General features: G+C 44.5%; 2 protein-coding genes across 2 annotated transcripts in view; one reads left to right on the forward strand and one right to left on the reverse strand.

The window, feature by feature from the left end:
* The window catches only part of LOC141171872 (uncharacterized), a 400,751-nt gene that overhangs the window by 208,405 nt on the left and 171,856 nt on the right, over window positions 1-20,490 (forward strand). The window lies entirely within an intron of this gene.
* The window catches only part of LOC141171880 (uncharacterized), a 40,074-nt gene continuing 28,958 nt past the window's right edge, over window positions 9,375-20,490 (reverse strand). The window contains exons 2-7 of the mRNA XM_073655518.1: window positions 17,557-17,703; window positions 17,253-17,432; window positions 17,047-17,170; window positions 16,866-16,963; window positions 15,338-15,428; window positions 9,375-12,066 (exon numbers count right to left, since the gene is read on the reverse strand). Coding sequence (XP_073511619.1) covers window positions 11,054-12,066; window positions 15,338-15,428; window positions 16,866-16,963; window positions 17,047-17,170; window positions 17,253-17,432; window positions 17,557-17,634 — 1,584 coding nt within the window. The 5' untranslated portion in view covers window positions 17,635-17,703 and the 3' untranslated portion in view covers window positions 9,375-11,053. The remainder of the gene's footprint in view (window positions 12,067-15,337; window positions 15,429-16,865; window positions 16,964-17,046; window positions 17,171-17,252; window positions 17,433-17,556; window positions 17,704-20,490) is intronic.

Here is a 20,490-nt window from a genome sequence, read left to right on the forward strand (position 1 = left end):
AAGAGGGCAGGCACTCAACCAGCGGCTGCAGATGCGAGTCAATCCACCTATTAACATGTTCGAGGAAGTTACCTCCTCCCGAGATGATTGGGCGACCAGGCGGAACAGCGGCATCCTTATGAATTTTGGGTAACAGGTAGAGTGTGGGAATAGTAGGTTCAGCTATCAAAAGGGCGGAGGCCAATTCCTGGGTGATAGTTTGGTCTGCTACAGCCCGATTAATAATAGATTTGAGTTCAGCCATATATGAGATAAGGGGGTTATAAGTAAGTTTTTTATAACAGATCTTATTGTTTAATTGTCGGTATGCCTCTTTCTCATACATTAACATTGGCCACACGACAATATTACCCACTTTATCTGCAGGCTTGATTACGATATCAGGTAGTTGTTGTAACACATTCAACCTATCACGTTCATCCTTAGTTAAATTGTCACATGAAATATGGCGGGGAAGCGCCAAGAATTCATCCGCGTCAATTTTAACAAAAAGATCCACATTGGCGCATGACGTAAGAGGGGGAAACTTCCTAGACCGGGGACGTATAGAGTCCGGGATCTTACCTCCAATTGGAGTGTTGTGTTCAATGGACAGGTCCTCCAATATTCTCACCGCAGCCTGTTCCTCCTCTGTAGGAAAGAGATCATGGAGACCACCATCAAAAAAATGCCTCTTGAAAATCAAAGCCCTTGCAAAGATGTGTAAATCTTTGATAGCCGTGAAGGCATCAAATTGGGCAGCTGGCGCAAATGATAGTCCCTTACTTAGAAGGGACATATCAGAATCTGTCAAAATATGGTTACTAAGGTTGATTAGCTTAAAATCATTCCTCTTGTGGTCTGGTGATATATACTCCTGACGTTTGTACGGATGGAAATTAGCTTCCCGCATTCTTTTATTGGAGGTGCCAGACCTTGTCATCATAGATGAAGAGGAAGCTTCAGAATGATCACTCAAAGATGTAGCAGAAGAATTGGATAATTTACGTGAAAGATTAGAAGCTTGCGTTCCAGATTTACGCCACAGATATACCTTTTTAAGATGGTAGTCTCTCATGTCTCTACTAAATTTTGACATCTGTGTGTCTTGAATCTTCTTAACAGTGGAATCCAACACCTTATCAATTTGTAGGTCGAAATTAGGGAGTTTCTCAGGTGGACAATTGGAACGGAAATCCGCTTGTGCCATATCGATTTGGGCATCCAATTCCGTAATAGATTGGGAGTTGAGATCTACCAATAGTTGCATCAATGCCAATGAGCAATTAGTGCATGTTTCCTCCCATTTAGTAATAAATAATTCATTTTCTACTAAAAATGTGGGAGTTACACGTACACGTAGTCCACGTGGGATCATTTGACGGGTAATATATTTTCCCAGAAATGCCCTGTTCCACCATAGTCTTGTTCTTTTAATAAGTAGTTTTTGGATTGACAATGATTTTTCATCCCAACTCTGATCAGCCACCACAACACCATCCGTCACATTACCCCCAAAGGCCTGATCAATCTGCGACAGCCAGGATTTTTCCTTGGCCTTATAGTCCATATTGCCAGAAAAGAAAATACCTGTGCAAAACACAGCACAAAAAGTATAAAACACACAATTCATGGAGAAAGGGTAGTGTATGCACCCTGATTCGGGTGTACCTTTTAAATTAACATTATATTTCTTTCCATAGTGAACACTACCTAAAATGGACTAAATAAACCCCATCGCCAAAAATACATACAAAGCACAAAAAGAAAGAAAAGACGATAAAGGGACCACTAATTTGAAAAAGATATTAGCAAAATTTATTATAAATAGTCAGGTACATAGTGAGGGTAAGGAAAGATACAATAGGAAGAACTAGAAACAACCCACTCCACATGACAATCTCCATAGTAAGTCCTCTATTATACATAAATACATCATTAATCTCAGACAATAGGAGCAAAGAAGGTGTCACCATGGTCCTGCATACAACAGCGTGAGCCGCTCAAGACTCCGGACGGGACAGAGAATGCATCGGTAGGGGAGTATAAACTTTATTTTTTTATTTTTTACCATACTGATTCTTTTTTTTTAACTATTACTTGGTCACACTATATAAATCCATGCCGGTTGCATGGATTTATATAGTGTGAACAAGTTGTCAAGCACTTTTCCAAGTGATGCTAAAATCACTTGGAAAAGTGCTTGATAACCCGCATGCGGAAATACATGCAAAGACGCTGCAAAGACGCCTCACAAACTCTTCTACCTGGCGGGAAAACCGCATGTAAAATCCGCATGCGATTTTCCCGCCAGGGAGAAGCATAAAAAATATGCTTCAGTTCCGCAACGTGGGCACATAGCCTAAATATGTTAAGGAACATCCTTTCCAGGGTAATGACTTGTATATCAGGCAAAATAAATAACCAAAAACAAAAATTCTCCTCCACACCTTGGGCCATGTTCACACGTAGCGTTTTTGCACTTTTGCATTGCTTTCAACTGTGACAAATGCATTCACTGGGAAATGTAATTTTAAAATTTTACAACCTTATCTGGCCATGTGGTGTGTGACACATCATCAGACACATCCCGTTTCATTTATGAAGGAGGGACTCTGAAAGTCACAAAGCCTATTTTTATAGGGCCATCAGGCGGCCTTTACTATTCTTAAAGGGCTAGCAGTCGGCCCTCACTATTCTTAGAGAGCCATAAGCCGGCTATGTTTTATTGTTCCCATTACTAAAGATTGGGTCTCCTATACTGTTATTGCGTATGCAGTGAGTGGCAGGGCTGCCCAAAATTTGGACGCACCCCAACATCCCTTTGAAAATTTGGATGCACCCCAATACCCCTTTGAGGAGACTTAGAGGAGGGCCTCCTGAAAACAATGTTCCCATTATTAGGAAGTGGGTCTCCCATACTGTTTGCCTATGCAGTGAATGCAAGGGCTGCCAAACATTGGGAGGCACTCCAATGCCCCTTGGAAGAGACGTAGAGGGCCTCATGAAAAAATGTTCCCACTATTAGGAAGTAGGTCTCCCATAGTGTTGGTCTATGCAGTGAATGCAAGGGCTGCCAAAAATTGGGAGGCACTCCAATGCTCCTTGAAAAGATGTGGAGGAGGGCCTCATAAAAAAATGTTCCCATTAGAAAGGAGCGGGTCTCCTATACTTGTAATGCCCATGCACTAAGTGTATGGGCTGACAAACATTTATCCCTGGGGGGTATACATGAACATACTGTATATATATACCCTTTAAAAAAATTATGTGGGTGTTGCATCACAGACCACAGTCACCCTGGTGATATAATGGTGGAGGATGAGGAGAAGGAGGAGGACAAGAACAAATAGCCAAAATCAGGAAGCGTATACCCATGTGTGGGTGTGAAAAGGTGCATGGGAATACACCTCCCAAAAAAAGACACTGGATTTGAGTTTATGTTAAGCTGCTATCATTTGGTGGTGTTGAGAAGTCTGGTCCAATCAAGCCCTTGTTCATTTTTATAAGAGTCAGCCTGTCAGCATTTTCAGTTGACAGGCGGATGCGCTTATCAGTTATAATTCCACCAGTGGCACTAAAAACCCGATGATAAAATGCTAGCGTCAGGGCAGGCCAAGACCTCCAAGGCGTAGAGAGCCAGTTCATTCCACGTATCCAGCTTGGATACCCAATAATTATAAGACACAGAGGAATCACGGAGGACGTTGGTACAGTCAGCAAGGTACTCCCTCAGCATCTTCCCAAACTTTGCACTCCTTGTGAGAGTACCCCATGCCTCAGGGCCTGTGCAATGGGAGGGGCTGAGATAACTCTCCCAGAACTTTGACAGTGTTCCCCTGCCTCTGCTGGATTGGAGTTGTGTCTCTCTTGCCTGTAGTCCTTGGTTGTCCAACGAAGTGTGCCCTCTGCCGCCAGCATTTTCAGATGGGAATTTTTTTAATAGTTCCGCAACAAGGGCCTTCTGGTACTGCCCCATTTTTGTAGACCTGTTCGCCTCAGGAATAAAAGATAGAAAGTTCTCCTTGTAGCGTGGGTCTAGAAGTTTCACCAACCAGTAATGACTGTCACCCAAAATTTTGATAACGCGAGGGTCACGGGAAAGGCAGCGTAACATAAACTCAGCCATACATGCCAGACTACTAACAGGCAAGACTTCCGTGTCCTCACCAAGAGGATGACTGACCATGCTCTCCTCCTCCTCCTCCCTGTCCTCAGGCCATCCACGCTGAACAGTTGTGCAGGTAGTACCGTCTATAGCGCATGAAACTAGCTCCTGTTCTTCCTCCTCTTCCTCATTGTCACCCAAACCACGTTGGGATGAGATGAGGCTGGGCTGTGTGTTATCACCCTGTATTGCTCCATCTCATCGGAATCCGCCTGCAATGTATCCTCTTTGATTGTGAGCAGAGAGCGTTTCAGAAGACAGAGAAGCGGGATGATGACGCTAATTATGGCGTCATCGCCGTTCACCATCTAGGTGGAGTCCTCAAAGTTTTGGAGGATGGTACAGAGGTCTGACATCCATGTCCACTCCTGAGGTCTTATTGTGGAGTCTGAACTGAATACCGATAGCCTTGTTGATGCTGATAGTCAACAACTGCCCTCTTCTGCTCACAAATCCTTCCCAACATCTGTAGTGTAGAGTTCCAACACATGGGGACATCACACAGCAGTCGGTGAGCCGGAAGCTGCAAAAGCTGCTAAAGCACGGCAAGGGCGGCGTAAGCTGTAGCTGACTTTCTAAAATGGGCACACAGGTGGCGTACTTTGACAAGCAGATCCAGCAGCTCCGGGTAGGTTTTGAGAAACCGCTGAACTACAAGGTTAAGCACTCTCCTCAGAACCGCAACCAGGTTTCGGCCATTGTCACACACGACCATGCCTGGCTGTAGGTTCAGCGGTGTCAGCCACAGATCTGCCTACTCTTTCAGAGCTGTCCACAACTTTTCAACATTGTGCGATTTGTCACCTAAGCATATTAGCTTCAGCACAGCCTGTTGCCGCTTGGCTGAGGCAGTGCTGCAGTGCTTCCAGCTTGTGACTGATCTGGTCATTTCGGAGATGGAGGCTGAAGAGGAAGAGGAGGAGGATGGGGTGCAGGAGCTGTAGACTGTGGGGGCAACCTTGATTGACCTAGGGCCCACAATCCTCGGCATCAGAAGGATGTGTTCCGTCCCAAGTCTTGACTGGGTCCACTATGTTAGCCCAGTGTGCCGTCAGCAAGATGTACTGTCCCTGCCCACAAGCACTTGTCCATGTGTCCGTGGTTAGGTGGACTTTCCCAGTAACTGCATTGTTGAGGGTATGGCTAATGTGGGACACGTGCTAGTGTAATGCGGTGATGGCACACCGGGAGAAATAATGGCGGCTGGAGATCGAGTACCGAGGGACGGCTGCCGCCATCAGGTTGTGGAAAGCTTCCGTCTCCACGTGCCTAAAAGGCAACATTTCGAGCGCAAGCAATCACGAAGTGTAAGAATTTAGTAATGTGGCCTGTGGGGCGTTGGCTGTGTATTTGTATTTGCGTTCTAAGGACTGGGGTATGGACAACTGAATGCTGCTCTGGGACAAGGATGTGCGTGGTGATGGTGCTAGTTTAGAGTGTGCAATGACAGGTGCAGGGCAGGAGGCATCTTCGCATGCACTATGGACAGGGGATTGGCTTGCACGGAAGCAGCGGAAGAAGTAGTGGAGCCACCCGCAGACACTGTTCCTGGACCCTGGGGTTTAGCCCACAAAGTTGGGTGCTTTGCAGCCATGTGCCTGATCCAGCCTGACCACCACCAGCATGTAGTTTTGCTACTCCTGCTGATGATGGCCTGGCAGGTGGTGCAAATGGCCTTTGAGGTTATCGACACAGTCTTTAAAAAACAACCAGACTCGGGAAGACCTAACAGTTGTACTGGCAACTTCCGTTGTGTTGGTGTTACGGGGAACGGTTGCCCGCCTTCTGTCTGCGGCCACCACACTGCTTCTTCCTGCCTGTTGGGGTGCTCTGCCTCCCTCCCCCTGTGTGCTGCTGTACTCGCTCTGCATGTCCTCCTGTCAGGTTGGGTCAGTTACTATATCATCCACCACCTCGTCTTCCACTTCTGAACCCTGGTCCTCCTCCTGACTTTCTGGCAATTGTGTCTCATCATCGACCACCTCTTGTGGACAAGTAGCTTGTGTACTTTCCAATTCCCAGAATATTTTTACCCCTATCCCACACCTTATATATTAACTTTAGCTTAAGACATTTTAGGTCATTTTCTCGAGGAGGCCCCATATCTAGTACCGAGAATGGATGCATCCGCTTGGTTACTTCCATAAGTAGGTGCCCTGAAATTCCACAATATTTGTGAGTAACCCATCCATGAAACTACCTTAACTCCTTTCTACCGTAAAGCAGGTCTGCATATAGCTGGAGGGAAGCAGATCATTTATGTTGTTTGTCAAGGAGATCAATCCGCTCAAGCAAATGGGAGACTTTAGTTGCTTTCTCTTTTTAGCCGGCATCCATGTTTTATTAGTATCCCTCTGAGGACACATTTGAGTATTTCTCATTGAAATGGTAAGGCAGTTTCATCATGCTCATATATTTGATGGAGTCTATAGTCTCAAGAAGGTCTGAGACACAGAGTGAGTCTTTCAGCAGATTATCATTTAAGTTCCCACAGTTGAAGCCTTGGTGGAGTCAGGTATAGTCAGATTACAAGATACAGGAGCATGATCTGACCATATAGCAGTCCCTATCAGAGATGTAGATTGCCATGTTAGCCAGTGATGACTAATTAAGGAAAAGTTTCTATGGTTATACGTATTGTGTAAAGGAGAATAATACGTATAATCCTTTACGTCTGGATGTAGTATGCTGGATACATCGACCAGTTGGAGACACTGGTGATTGTGATTTAGATTGGTGACTCCGGCCCAAGGATGCGTCTAAAGAAGGATCCAAGACAAAATTAAAGTCACCTCCGTTGATAAGGTCCTCTGCAAAATGTTTTCGTTTGTTCAAGTATTGACATCATGTCTTAATTAAGTCACAATTAGGGAGACAGAAGTTTGCCAAAGTCAAAGTTTTGGAATAGATCAAGATCTTAGTAAACATACACCCCTCCTTCATGTCAGACAGTGTTTCTACCATAGTATGCGGCAGTGATCTGTGTCGGCCTATACTCCGCACCTTAGACTTCAAAACAGCATTTGTACTGTGACGCCAAGATGAATAATATCTGTTAGTAATCTGAGGTACAGTATATGATCGCCTCTAAAGTGGGTCTCCTGAAGAAGAGAAAATGAACGTGTTGTTTATTCATATGATAAAACACTTGAGCTCCTTTCTCTCGAACATTAAGTCCTCTGACATTCAATGAACGAGTTCTGTATTGTGTCATATTATATGAAAAAAAAGGAGGAGAGGAGAGAAAGATTAAGAGCAAAGAGGAGGTATAGATGGTAGATAGTAACGTCTACCTCTCAGTGGCCAAGAGGTATAGATTATGAATATATCAAACACCAGGAAATTGCGAAGCAAGCAGATCCCAATGCAAGTCCCTAACTGAGGGTTGTCTTTACAGGCGTAAGTCAAACCTTTAGTCCTAGGGTTCCTATTAGGGGGAACCATAGAATATATAGAGAGCAAAGTAATACGACCTGATATTACAGTAATATAATGTGAACTCAAATTAAATGCCGTTCTAAGATATGAACTGAGACATTCTGTATAGTGGAAGAGTGGCACCTAAAACTCTATTTAGATATACAGTGCTGGCCAAAAGTATTGGCACCCCTGCAATTCTGTCAGATAATACTCAGTTTCTTCCTGAAAATGATTGCAATCATAAATTCTTTGGTATTATTATCTTCATTTAATTTGCTTGCAAGGAAAAAAACACAAAAGAGAATGAAGCAAAAATCAAATCATTGATCATTTCACACAAAACTCCAAAAAAGGGCCGGACAAAAGTATTGGCACCCTCAGCCTAATACTTGGTTGCACAACCTTTAGCCAAAATAACTGTGAACAACCGCTTCCGGTAACCATCAATGAGTTTCTTACAATGCTCTGCTGGAATTGTAGGCCATTCTTCTTTGGCAAACTGCTCCAGGTCCCTGATATTTGAAGAGTGCCTTCTCCAAACTGCCATTTTGAGATCTCTCCACAGGTGTTCTATGGGATTTAGGTCTGGACTCATTGCTGGCCACCTTAGAAGTCTCCAGTGCTTTCTCTAAAACCATTTTATAGTGCTGTTTTGGGTCATTGTCCAGCTGGAAGACCCATGACCTCTGAGGGAGACCCAGCTTTCTCACACTGGGCCCTACATTATGCTGCAAAATTTGTTGGTAGTCTTCAGACTTCATAATGCCATGCACACGGTCAAGCAGTCCAGTGCCAGAGTCAGCAAAGCAACCCCAAAACATCAGGAAACCTCCACCATGTTTGACTGTAGGGACCGTGTTCTTTTCTTTGAATGCCTCTTTTTTTTTTCCTGTACACTCTATGTTGATGCTTTTTCCCAAAAAGCTCTACTTTTGTCTCATCTGACCGGAGAACATTCTTCCAAAACGTTTTAGGCTTTCTCAGGTAAGTTTTGGCAAACTCCAGCCTGGCTTTTTTATGTCTCGGGGTAAGAAGTGGGGTCTTCCTGGGTATCCTACCATACAGTCCCTTTTCATGCAGACGTCGACGGATAGTACGGGTTGACACTGTTGTACCCTTGGACTGCAGGGCAGCTTGAACTTGTTTGGATGTTAGTCGAGGTTCTTTATCCACCATCCGCACAATCTTACGTTGAAATCTCTCACCAATTTTTCTTTTCTGTCCACATCTAGGGAGGTTAGCCACAGTGCCATGGGCTTTAAACTTCTTGATGACACTGCGCACGGAGGACACAGGAACATTCAGGTCTTTGGAGATGGACTTGTAGCCTTGAGATTGCTCATGCTTCCTCACAATTTGGTTTCTCAAGTCCTCAGACAATTCTTTGGTCTTCTTTCTTTTCTCCATGCTCAATGTGGTACACACAAGGATACAGGACAGAGGCTGAGTCAACTTTAATCCATGTTAACTGGCTGCAAGTGTGATTTAGCTATTGCCAACACCTGTTAGGTGCCACAGGTAAGGTACAGGTGCTGTTAATTACACGAATTAGAGAAGCATCACATGATTTTTCAAAGGGTGCCAATACTTTTGTCCACCTCCTTTTTTTAGGTTTGGTGTGGAATTATATCTAATTTGGCTTTAGGACAATTCTTTTTGTGTTTTTTTCTTTGGAAGACAAATTAAATGAAGAGAATAATACCAAAGAATTTGTGATTGCAATCATTTTCAGGAAGAAACTGAGTATTATCTGACAGAATTGCAGGGGTGCCAATACTTTTGGCCAGCACTGTATCTTATTATATTCTGAAAGAAATAAGTAAGCATCGGCAAACTGTCTCTCTCATCAGGGAAAAGAAGATTCATTTCAGGAGCTCATATGATTGGCAGGTTCCTTTCCCGTCTGGGTGCATCACCATCAAATTCCTCATCCATTGAAAGCCTTCTGTGAGGTCCCGAAACTCTGTGGCAATGGTGGAGAAGGTGGCCAGTCAGATATATGGATTCTGGGAATGTCCAGGACATCACAGAATGATCTCATGTCGCTTTGATCTTTCAAAATATACAATGTTCAATTTTTTCGGACCTGCAGCTGGAAAGGTACCACAGGAGTACATCATGTCATTTTCCCAGAGAGCATCAAGTAGTGGTGTCAATACCCTTCTTTGAGCAAGTGCCATTCAGGATAGATCTGTGAACAATTGTATGCGTTTTCCATTGAAATCACCAGGACCCAAATCCCCTGCTTTCCTCACAACGGCCTCTTTTACATTGAAAATAATGTATGTGACAGATAATGTCCCTTGGACGCTCAGGATCTGGGCCATGATTGCCTAATGTACGGTGCGCCCTGTCGATCTCCAGCTCCTTATCAATAGGGTCACCAAGGATATAATTGAACAATGTCCACAGTGTTGGCATAATTGCTTGTGCATTGATGATTTCAGGATATTATTGTGATTTTCTTGGTCATCAACCATATTAAACACACTGTTTGTTCGCTGACTTTGAAGATCCAGTGTTTGTTTCTGAACATTTTGATGGCCACAACTTGTACGACATCAGCCTCGAATATCTGTACCTTCTCGGTAAACTGTGACAGGATAAAAGTGATGGGACGTATTTCAGTTTTGTACGTGGTCTCCAGCCTTTGTATATTTTGCTCTATCTCTTGTTTAGTAGGGATAGACGCAATATGAAATATAAATCAATTATGGCGTTCCCTATATCAGAATCCTCTGTGGCAGAGGAGGGAGGGGAGTAAATTTCCCTGTGCAGCAAGCACTGCTCAGTATGTGGGCTTTGGTGAGAATACTGGGAGATTTGTGGAGATGTTTTCTTGTGAGGCCTACATTAAGAGAGAAGTTGGTGCAGGACTTACAGGCTTGAGCGGACTAGCATCATGAGGGTTAATACTGATTATTTTTCCAAGCTGAGATGAGGCAGCAATGGCTCCAGAGAAGGAAGATAAGACTTTCGATAAGAAATACTGCATACCAGACATGCTGATGGAGGTGGAGGACCTCGGATTAACCTCAGATCTCTTGTCTTTCTTTCCCATATCAGACTTCATGTTTGAGGCTGTAAATTGCTTATAATTCCCCCAGGAACACGGTCTGAAGAGAGTGCTTTCAGTGTGTGCGTTCTCTCAGTGCTATGTCCAGCTCTTGTCCCTCCTGTTGGTTTTCAATACGTTCGAAGGCGGCGTTGATTGGGAGCAGGATTGTGTGATGTAATAACCTTATGTGAGCCCCGGAAAAACAAGTTGTGACACCAATGGAACGGCGCCACAACGGGAGGTGCGCAAGAGTGTTTTTCTTTTAACAAGGCCAAACATGAGGAATGAGAAGGAGTTGTCCTAGTAGTGGACAACCCCTTTAGGATACAATTTTCGGTTAAAAATGAAAAAGGCTTCTCCCCTGTGTGACTTCTCTGAAGTTTATTAAGAGTTGATTTCCATGTAAAACATTTCCCACATTAAGAACATTAAAATGGCTTCTCGTCTGTGTGAGTACTTTGGTGACTAAGAAGTGATGATTTCTGGCTAAAACATTTTCCACATTCTGAACAGGAAAAAGGCTTCTCCCCTGTGTGGGTTCTCTGGTGATTAACCAAAGCGGATTTCTGGCTAAAATATTTTTCACATTCTGAACAGGAAAAAGGCTTCTCCCCTGTGTGAGTTCTTTGGTGATTAACCAAAACTGATTTCTTGTTAAAACATTTCCCACATTCTGAACATGAAAAAGGCTTCACCCCTGTGTGAGATCTCTGGTGATTAACCAAAGCTGATTTCTTGTTAAAACATTTCCCACATTCTGAACATGAAAAAGGCTTCTCCCCTGTGTGGGTTCTCAGGTGGCTATCAAGATGAGTTTTCTGGTTAAAACATTTCCCACATTCTGAACAGGAAAAGGGCTTCTCTCCTGTGTGGGTTCTCTGATGTCTGATAAAACTTGATTTCAATGTAAAACATTTTCTACATTCTGAACAAGAAAAAGGCTTCTCTCCAGTGTGAGTTCTCTGGTGGTTATCAAGATTCGCTTTCTGATTAAAACATTTCCCACATTTTGAACATGAAAAAGGCTTCTCCTCTGTGTGACATCTCTGGTGGTTAGCTAGATTTGATTTCTGGCTAAAACATTTCCCACACTTAAAACAAAAAAATCTTTTCTCTGCTGTGTGAATGTTTTGATGTATAAGAAAAAACTTTTCGAGGGAAAAACTATTTCCATATTCTGAACATGAAAATGGCTTCTTTGCTTTAGAAGCAGTTCGTTTTTTAATGCTTATTTTGTGCCTTTGATTTTCCTTAGTAGTCGGTAATGAATCAGAATACAGGACCTGTTTCATAGGATCAGATGACAGATCTCTGATGTGAAGGGATGATGGTAGATCTGGAGTAATGGCATTCCCTTCAATTGTATCCTGTGGGATCTCAAGATAATCAGATTTAAAAACTGAACATGTCATCTGTTCCTCTGATCTCCTGGTACAGTCATCTGCTAAGAATAAAACCAATTATTATTTATGAATAACATATCTTTAAAATTTATATTGTTGAACATTTCTACTTTAACTGTCCGTAAAAATGCACTTTGTAAAAGTCTCATTATTTACCCCAAAAAAATCACAGAAAAATCAGCCTCACCAACACCAAATCAGATAACAAATGCATTAGCATTTTAGTGTTGGTTTGTGTGTCCATGTGGGGTGCACTTATATAGTGCTGGGCAGCCCTCCTGATCTAATAGTATGGGCATCATCAATAAGCTAAGCCAGACACTGTGCATCAAACCTGCCTGTGTGACTGGCGTCCTATGCAAGCTTCATCTGTGTGCATCTTTAATACTAGGCAACCATCCCCTCCATGTATTGGTAGGTTTGTGAGTGGTTGCTCCATTAGTATTTAGCACCTGCGCAGCCCCCACCTTTATCATGGGGGTGTGCGGCATCCTGCTAGTGCATTTGTTATATGATTTGGTGTTAGTAAGGCTGTATCTTTTTCTGTGATTTCTTTTTAAATTTTGCCCTATGTTAGCCGTCATTATTCACCAGGACAATAACAGTTCATAGTCTAATAGGAAACCTCATAGGATGAACCAGTAGAGCGTGGTGTTCAACGGTTCGTTCATTCTGCCTCCCAAATATGGAATAAAAAGCCACCAAACAATGTTATGTAGGCGAATATAATAAAAATAGAAACTTCTATTGATCTCACAAAAAAACAAGTCCCCACTCAGGTCCATCATCTGTCAGTGGAGAAACAGAGATTTCCACATTATTAGTGTCACGGGTGTATCAGAAGTGACAGACAGTCGCCCTGCAGTTGGTTGCAGGAGATCTCTATGTTTGGCATTACAGACATCTTCTTAGAAGCTGGCTGTCTCTAGGACCTAGCGGCTACCTTCCTCTAGCTAATTAACCCCCAGGTCTGGGTGTATAAATATCTGCTGTGCACAGAAGGAGGTGTCAGCCATGTTCATTACTCCTTGTGAGACTTCAGCAACAGCAGTACTTCCTCCTCTCTGGTCTTTGAGGATGTGTGCGCATTTGTCAGGAGTCATCTAAAAGCTAAAACGATTTCTCCCGTTTGTCCTTCCTTTTTGTCTTTAGAGTTCAGTGGAGATCGACTAGTGCTCATCTTCTCCCTTCCCTAGCCTGAGTCTAGCGCCAGGGAAAGACAGGGTGAGGATCGCATGCGGCGATTGGTTAAGATCCAATATAGGGTCGATAGTTGAGACAGGGTGACACTAGACCAGACTAGGAAGTTTCCACTACCCCCTTTCCCTAGAGTCTGGGCTCCCTTTCCCTCTTCCCTCTGTGTTCCACTAAGTCTTTCCCACACCTTGCCTGACAATTAGTAACTCAAACGTTCTTGAAAAGCAACATGACTTCCATAACCCAATCCAGCAATATCCGCTCTCCCATAGTCAAATCTCCCCCTCGCTTCTGAGCCTTGCAGTGCGCCCAAACCACATTTAGCCTCCATGTATTTGGCATTACTATAGTGAGAAGAACCCTCTTCATTTACGGTGTGTGCCTCCTGGAGCACAATCTGGGCACTATGTGTTGGGTAATAAAATGGTATATTTGCAATTTTCACTCTCCAAAATCCAATGTGTGCTAATTTCCAGAAAGTGTTTGTGGAGTCAAAATAGTCACTACTCCTATAGATTAATTCACTGAGGATTATAATTTTCAAAATGGAGTCACTTTATGGGGATTTCTACTGCTCTGGTTTTCTGCAATTTGGTCACATTAGGGCTTCTGCAAATGGTGTGTCCCATCTCCTCTGGGATCTGCTCCTGTGACGTCTGCTTCTGTCACCAGGAGACGCCATCTTATTCATTCTGCAGGCGGCGCTGGTGATGGAGGAGACGTCAGAACCAGAAGCTCTGGGCGGTACAGCCTCTGTCCAGCCACTAAGGTTAGGTAGCCTGGGACCAGTAGTACCATCCAGTCTGACGGTATGGGTGTGTGTTCTGTCCAGCTGCAGTAATCTGCTCCCTGCTTCAGCCATATGGAAAGCACCGCACCCTACTAAAGCTGGAAGCATATTGCCGGAAGCTGCCAGATCCAGCCTTGGCGTATGTGCACACGATCCTTTTTAGCAGCGCTGTGAACGCAGCATACTTGTGCTGCGTCCAAAGCGCTGCACGCAGGTGAATCCGCACATGTGTTCATTGAACACATGCGGATTCACCGCAGCCTATACATTGCACTGATAGAATTTCTCTTGCGGAAACTAGCGGCTCCACAAGAGGAGTTAACATGCTGCGGTCTGTGAAGATGCGCCGCATCTCCGTCTCCACGAGTGAGTCAGAGGAGCACGGGGACGCATAGTGGGCATGGGATTTCTACAAGTCCCATCCATTATGCTGTAACATCTGGTCGCTGTTTACTGACCGTGTGCACACAGGTGTGTTCTCCTCTGGTTCAGTCCTCTGTGATCAGCTCCCGGCTTGTGTATTTGTTTCCTGTTGTGACCTCGGCCCGTTTACTGACAACTTTTGTGTCTTCTGATTTTGTATTTTCTTTGACCTTCTGGTTCTGACCCGGCTACCTGACTATTCTTCCTGCCATCTCACTCCACAGAACACCAGATAACACTAGAGTCCAGATTCATGTAGAGAAGTTTTAGGGGATATGAGCAAGGCAATCCCTGGGATCTGGAAAATGGAGTAGATAGCTTCAAGCCTGTTTGTGGTGGCCATCTTTTGAGCTGCCAGGTGACCATGAACAGTGCCCCCAATACATTGTGTCTGCAAACTACTCCAGCAAGATCTGTATTTAAATAGCGAAATGGCGCTCCTTCCCTTCTTTACCCTGCCATGTGCCCAGATAATAGTCTACAACCGTATATAGGGGATTGTCGGATTCAAGAGAAGTTGGAAAATAATTTGTAAGGTCCATTTGTTTCCTATTATCCTTTGTGAAGAATTCAAAAGTTATCACCACATAAAGTGACACACGTCAGATTTGAAAAATGGGGCCTGATTAGGAACACAAAACTGTCTGCGGGAAGGGGTTAAATCAGAGTATTTTGGGCACTAACTACTGTAGTCAAAAACTGTGAGTATAGATAATAAGACATCTACTGAAATGATCAAACTCAACTGTCTTCATCAGCAAAAAATGAGTAACTAGTGAAGAAAGTTATGATCTAGCGGCAAAATGCTGATCATGATACGGCCGGACTACACCACCTTTAAAGCAGCCGGTGACTGAGAAGAATCTGTGACTTCTCTGCATTTAGTGGTTACTACTCACCTGGGTAGTCATATGTAGGAATCTCCTCCTTACACCGCTCATCACCCCTCACATATGTCTCTGTAGTATTAATATGGGTCAGATCTTCACCCTGAGACAAATATTGTAAAAGTCACAGACAGATGGAGAAGTCACATCTATGATCAGCTCTAATCCTGTCATCTCCACCGTTCTCATTACACAAGTATAAAATATATAATACTGGTGGATAAAACAAGACTGAGAACAAGACCTTCACAGGCGTCTATGTAGCACCCTGAGGACTCGGCTGCTACAGGGGTATTGCACCTCAAACCAGAGGTGTGGTATTCCATTCCCGGGTAAGGATGGAGTGTGGGACTGAGCTCAGTAGGCTGCATGCACTACATACATCCCATTTCCGGGGGACAGAACTACGGTACTCCCACCAAGTAGATGTGCAGGTACGACAGCGTCTGTCCCTGGCTGGAGTGGGAGGGGGGGGTGGAACATCCCAGTAGTGTAGGGGCAGATAGGGGAGGGGCTCTGGGCATAGAGATAGGAGCCCATTGGGTGCTGGTCACCTGGGCTCACACATAGAGGGAGTATATATGGTGGGCACCATCTAGAGATAGGGTCAGTCTGTCAGGAGAGTGCTGAGGAGGAGTTCAGCCAGGAGGGCTGACAGGGAGCTGTGGCTCCGGCTGGGCCCAGCTCCAGGGCCAGGCCTGAAGCAGAGAGGAAGAGGAAGAAAGGCTCAGAGGCATAAGACCAAGAGGGAACCCTGAGATCCCACGAGTGAGCTAAAAAGGGTGAAGGGTTGGCAGAAGAGGGCACCGGATCCCAAGCTGGCGGAGGCAAAAGTAACCCTTAACCAGGAACCGGAGGTCGTGGGCAAGTTTTGCCACGACCCTCACCACATCCACCAGGAAGGTACACCAAAAGTAGGGTCAGGAAAGCCAGAGAAGGTTTTACCATAGAAGGCCCAAGGGAACCGGACAAAGGTGGATCCCTGGTGGGGACGGCCAGGAGAAAGAGAGAGAGAGGGAAGCTCAGGACCACGCTCCGGAACTGCCTGGGGGTTGGCCGAGTCCAGCACCTGGTGGATGCAGCACGGCTCGGGTGGTCACTCAAGGCCAGAGTGACTGAAGGAACACCTGTGAGTAAAAACCCTGAAACTGCATCTCACGTCTCTGACTCTCCTTTCTGCACTATCACTACCCCCATCATCCGCACCAGCTGCCCTGAGGCCATACCCCTCCCGTTGGGGGTTATACCACCATCGCTGCACCCATACTACCGGCCTCAGCGGACTGTTCTGCAGCGGCGGCCTTGTGACCGCAAATCAACGGGTGGCGTAGTCGACACAGAAACAACATCTACCAAGACTGCCACACACTTAGTTTGACACCCTGGGCACGGACCGGGTTACCGCCACGAGACTACTACCCCCATCTGATCCGGCTCCGGGTAAGCCCCCGTGCGCGCGATGCCGCACGACACAGCAGGCCCAGGGGCGCGTCATCTACACATCATAGGGGAGATCTCATGACACCTTCTCTCCATCTACCTGATGATCCTGAGGAACATTGGGATCTTCTTGTTTACAGTCCTGTGGAAGAAGAGGATGGGGACATCTCTCTCGTGTTGTCCTCTTACTGGATGGATCTGGAGGAAACACATACAGGGACTGAATTCATTCTTTACATACAGATAATTATAGGCTGTGTGTATTTAGTCCTGTCTATTACCTGGTGATGTGAGGGGCTGGGGAACCTCCATCATGATGTCCTTGTACACATCTTTGTGTCCTTCTAAATACTCCCACTCCTCCATGGAGAAATAGATGGTGACGTCCTTACACCTTATAGGAACCTGACACAACAATGATACCGTCATCCCCGCGATCCCTTCATAGCGTTACTGTATAATGTCCCAGTATTCCCAGCAGAGTCACCTCTCCAGTCAGCAGCTCAATCATCTTGTAGGCGAGTTCTAGGATCTTCTGGTCATTGATGTCCTCATGTATTAGGGGGTGAGGTGGAGGCCCCATGATTGGGCTCAGAGGTCTTCCCCATCCCTCAGACACAGGGGCCTGAAAGCGCTCACTAGAGGTCTTCCTCACTATTGTGTAATCCTAGTTATGGAGAGACACATTAATACATCTCATTACAGACAGAGGTCCTCACCTCTCCAGTTCTGTCCATCTGTTATTCCCATAGATAAGAATGATGTAATGCGAAGTCATCAGAATCTCTCACCTCTCCTGTAAGCCGGAAGAGGATCTCTAGGGTGAGGTGTAATATCCGCTCCGCCATCTTGTCTCTGTCCATATCCATCTTTGATGGCTAAATTAGGAAAATTCTGTTTGATAGATCTTCACTTAGAGGATCCGATATTGTAGAGACCTGAATGAGAAGATGTAACATCATAAAAATCCTGTGCAATAATACAATTACTGGAGATAATAAGGGAAACATGAGGAGATATAATATTTAGTTTTCTTCTTTACATCTAGTAATAAAACCTATATATTTAGGCCACAGACAACAAGCAGTTTCTTCTTCGGAGTCTGCAGCTGAAGACGCTTCTCATAGACTCATCTTCCATAACGCTAATTCTCGAATCATTTACTGATATAATAATAATACAAGTACTGGACAGAATAAGGGGAAACATATGAGGAGTTTTATTATTTCACGGTATTTAGTTTTCCTCTTTACATCTACAGTTGTGCTCAAAAATTTATATACCCCGGCAGAATTTTTCCTTTCTTGGCCTTGTTTCAGAGAACATACCTTCTACATGTTACCTAAAATACAAAAAGAAGGTAATCCTGGGAGGCCAATCATTTCTGGCATTGGGACATTAATGAAAAATATCTCAGGCTGGGTGGAGAACATTCTGAAACCCCTGGTGAGATGCACACCAAGCTTTATCTAGGACACCACAGATATTCTCTGCAAATTGTCAGCCCCGGGCCCACTTCCGGAGGACACAATACTAGCCACCATGTATGTAGAGTCTCTCTACTCCAACATTCCTCATGAGGATGGGATTGTAGCAAGCAAACATTTCCTACAAAAAAACAATCTGGCCACAGAAACAACTCTGCAATTCATCAGGTTTGTGCTCCATCACAAATATTTCTTCTTTGGGAATAATTTATACCAACAATGTATGGGTAACGCCAGGGGAATCAAAATGTCCCCACAATATGCTAACCTATTTATGGCTAAATTAGAGGAGGAGTTTTTGTCATCTTGCTCTATTAAACTGCTAGCATACTTCAGCTACACTGATGATCTGCTGACCTTCCACGATAACTTCAACAGGTTCCACCCAACCATCAAGCTCACCCTCAACTTCTCAAAATCCCAAATACATTTTCTGGACACGACCATATACATCAAGGACAGCACCATACAAACATCAATTTACCATAAGCCCACAGGACGAACGGCATATCTTAGATGGAACAGCTTTCATCCAAGACACACAAAAAAATCCATCATCTACAGTCAAGCTCTGAGGTACATTCGAATCTGTTCAGACAGCAAGGACAGAAAACTGCAGCTGCTATCACTGAAGAATATATTCCTACAACAACGATACCATCCACTGGTAATAGATGAACACATCCACAGAGCTTAAAGAATAACAGGAAGTAGCCTCCTGGATTACCGACAGAGGGAGGACAACAGGGTTCCTCTTGTGGTCACATACAACCCCAACACGAACATCCTAAGGAAAATTGGTGCTGATCTCCAACCCATATTCCACAGAGACCATAAACTGAAAGAAATATTCCCTGAACTACCACTTTTCTCCGACAAACTACCCCCTAACTAAAGGAATCTCCTTATCAGAAGTGTCCTCTCATCACAATTAGTGACGGGCACATTCCAAGATAGAAACAAAAAATGCAAAACTTGTACCCACATATTACCATCACATATAGTCCGTATACCAAACACAAATCAGGACTACAAAATCATGGATGTCTTTTCATGTACATCTTCCAATGTGGTGTACATGATACAATGTACAAGGTGCCTGGAAGGAGTTTATATTGCAAAGGCTGCAAACGAGAATGAATTTACACAGACACACAATTAAAGAAGTTGTCCACTACTTTTACATTGATGCCCCATTCGTAGTTGTGAATAAAAATTAACTTTTATTGATTATATAAAATCTCTATAAAATGTGAACTAAACCGTACATCCTATAAGGATGTACATAGGGTCACTGCTAAATGTATATAAGTTGAGTAGCTGTGACCCTGTAGATCCTGGAATATGTAGGGCAGCAATAGAATTATATGGTTCCACAACCAAGGTCCCTTTAATTAAATGATTGGGAAATATATCCAGCAGGGAATCTAGATGTACCCATCCCCAAAAATATATACTGAATAAAAGTGACATCTACACTAATATCGTGGGGAACTATATATAATGAGAGCACCCGCTGCAATCCTCATGTACAGGTTGAAAATTACCTGTGGATTGCTATCATAGAGAATCACTATTAATAGTGCCGATATTATAGGAGCTGACACGTCATTAATAGGGATCGAACCGGTATTACATGCGATCATACTTGTCAATTATGCGGGTCATGAGTCTCAATCACCACAGTGATCACACAAGGCAGAATGTAGCACCTTGTCATTAGATGGATGAACACCCGTCCACACAATAGCTCCTGACAAGGAGCAGTGCGGTCTCCTAAACTGATCGCGTGCACGTGGTATGCCGGAGACAATTAAGCTCCGGAGAGACAGTGCATCTGACTAGCCCAGGGGAATGGGGATAACTCGGTACCCGGGCCTTCGGCCTAGCTTTTAGGGATGTCGCGTTCGTCGGCTCCTGGGCCCGTACCCTGGGGTCTCTCCTTAAAAAGGGGGTTGATTTTGTAAAAGAAAGAGTTCGTGACGCCACCTGTGGCTTCTGGTGAGAATCACCAGCGCTGCGCAGTCCACTGAGGCCGGTGATAAGGCAGCTCGATGGTATAGCTCCCCACAGGTAGAGCTTGGCCTCAGGGCAGTATAGGAACGGGGATGCAGGACAAAGAGACTCCGCCGGGCCAGAGTAAGAACAGGGACAGACACGATAGTCACTTCAGTACCTTTTACTGGTGGAATTTCAGGCACTCCCCAGAGCACTGTAGGGTGAAGGGTGTATGTCCGG

The sequence above is a fragment of the Phyllobates terribilis genome, unplaced genomic scaffold (genome assembly GCF_046119375.1).
Source record: "Phyllobates terribilis strain yellow unplaced genomic scaffold, ASM4611937v1 Scaffold_12__6_contigs__length_324123572, whole genome shotgun sequence".
Classification (NCBI taxonomy): Eukaryota; Metazoa; Chordata; class Amphibia; order Anura; family Dendrobatidae; genus Phyllobates; species Phyllobates terribilis.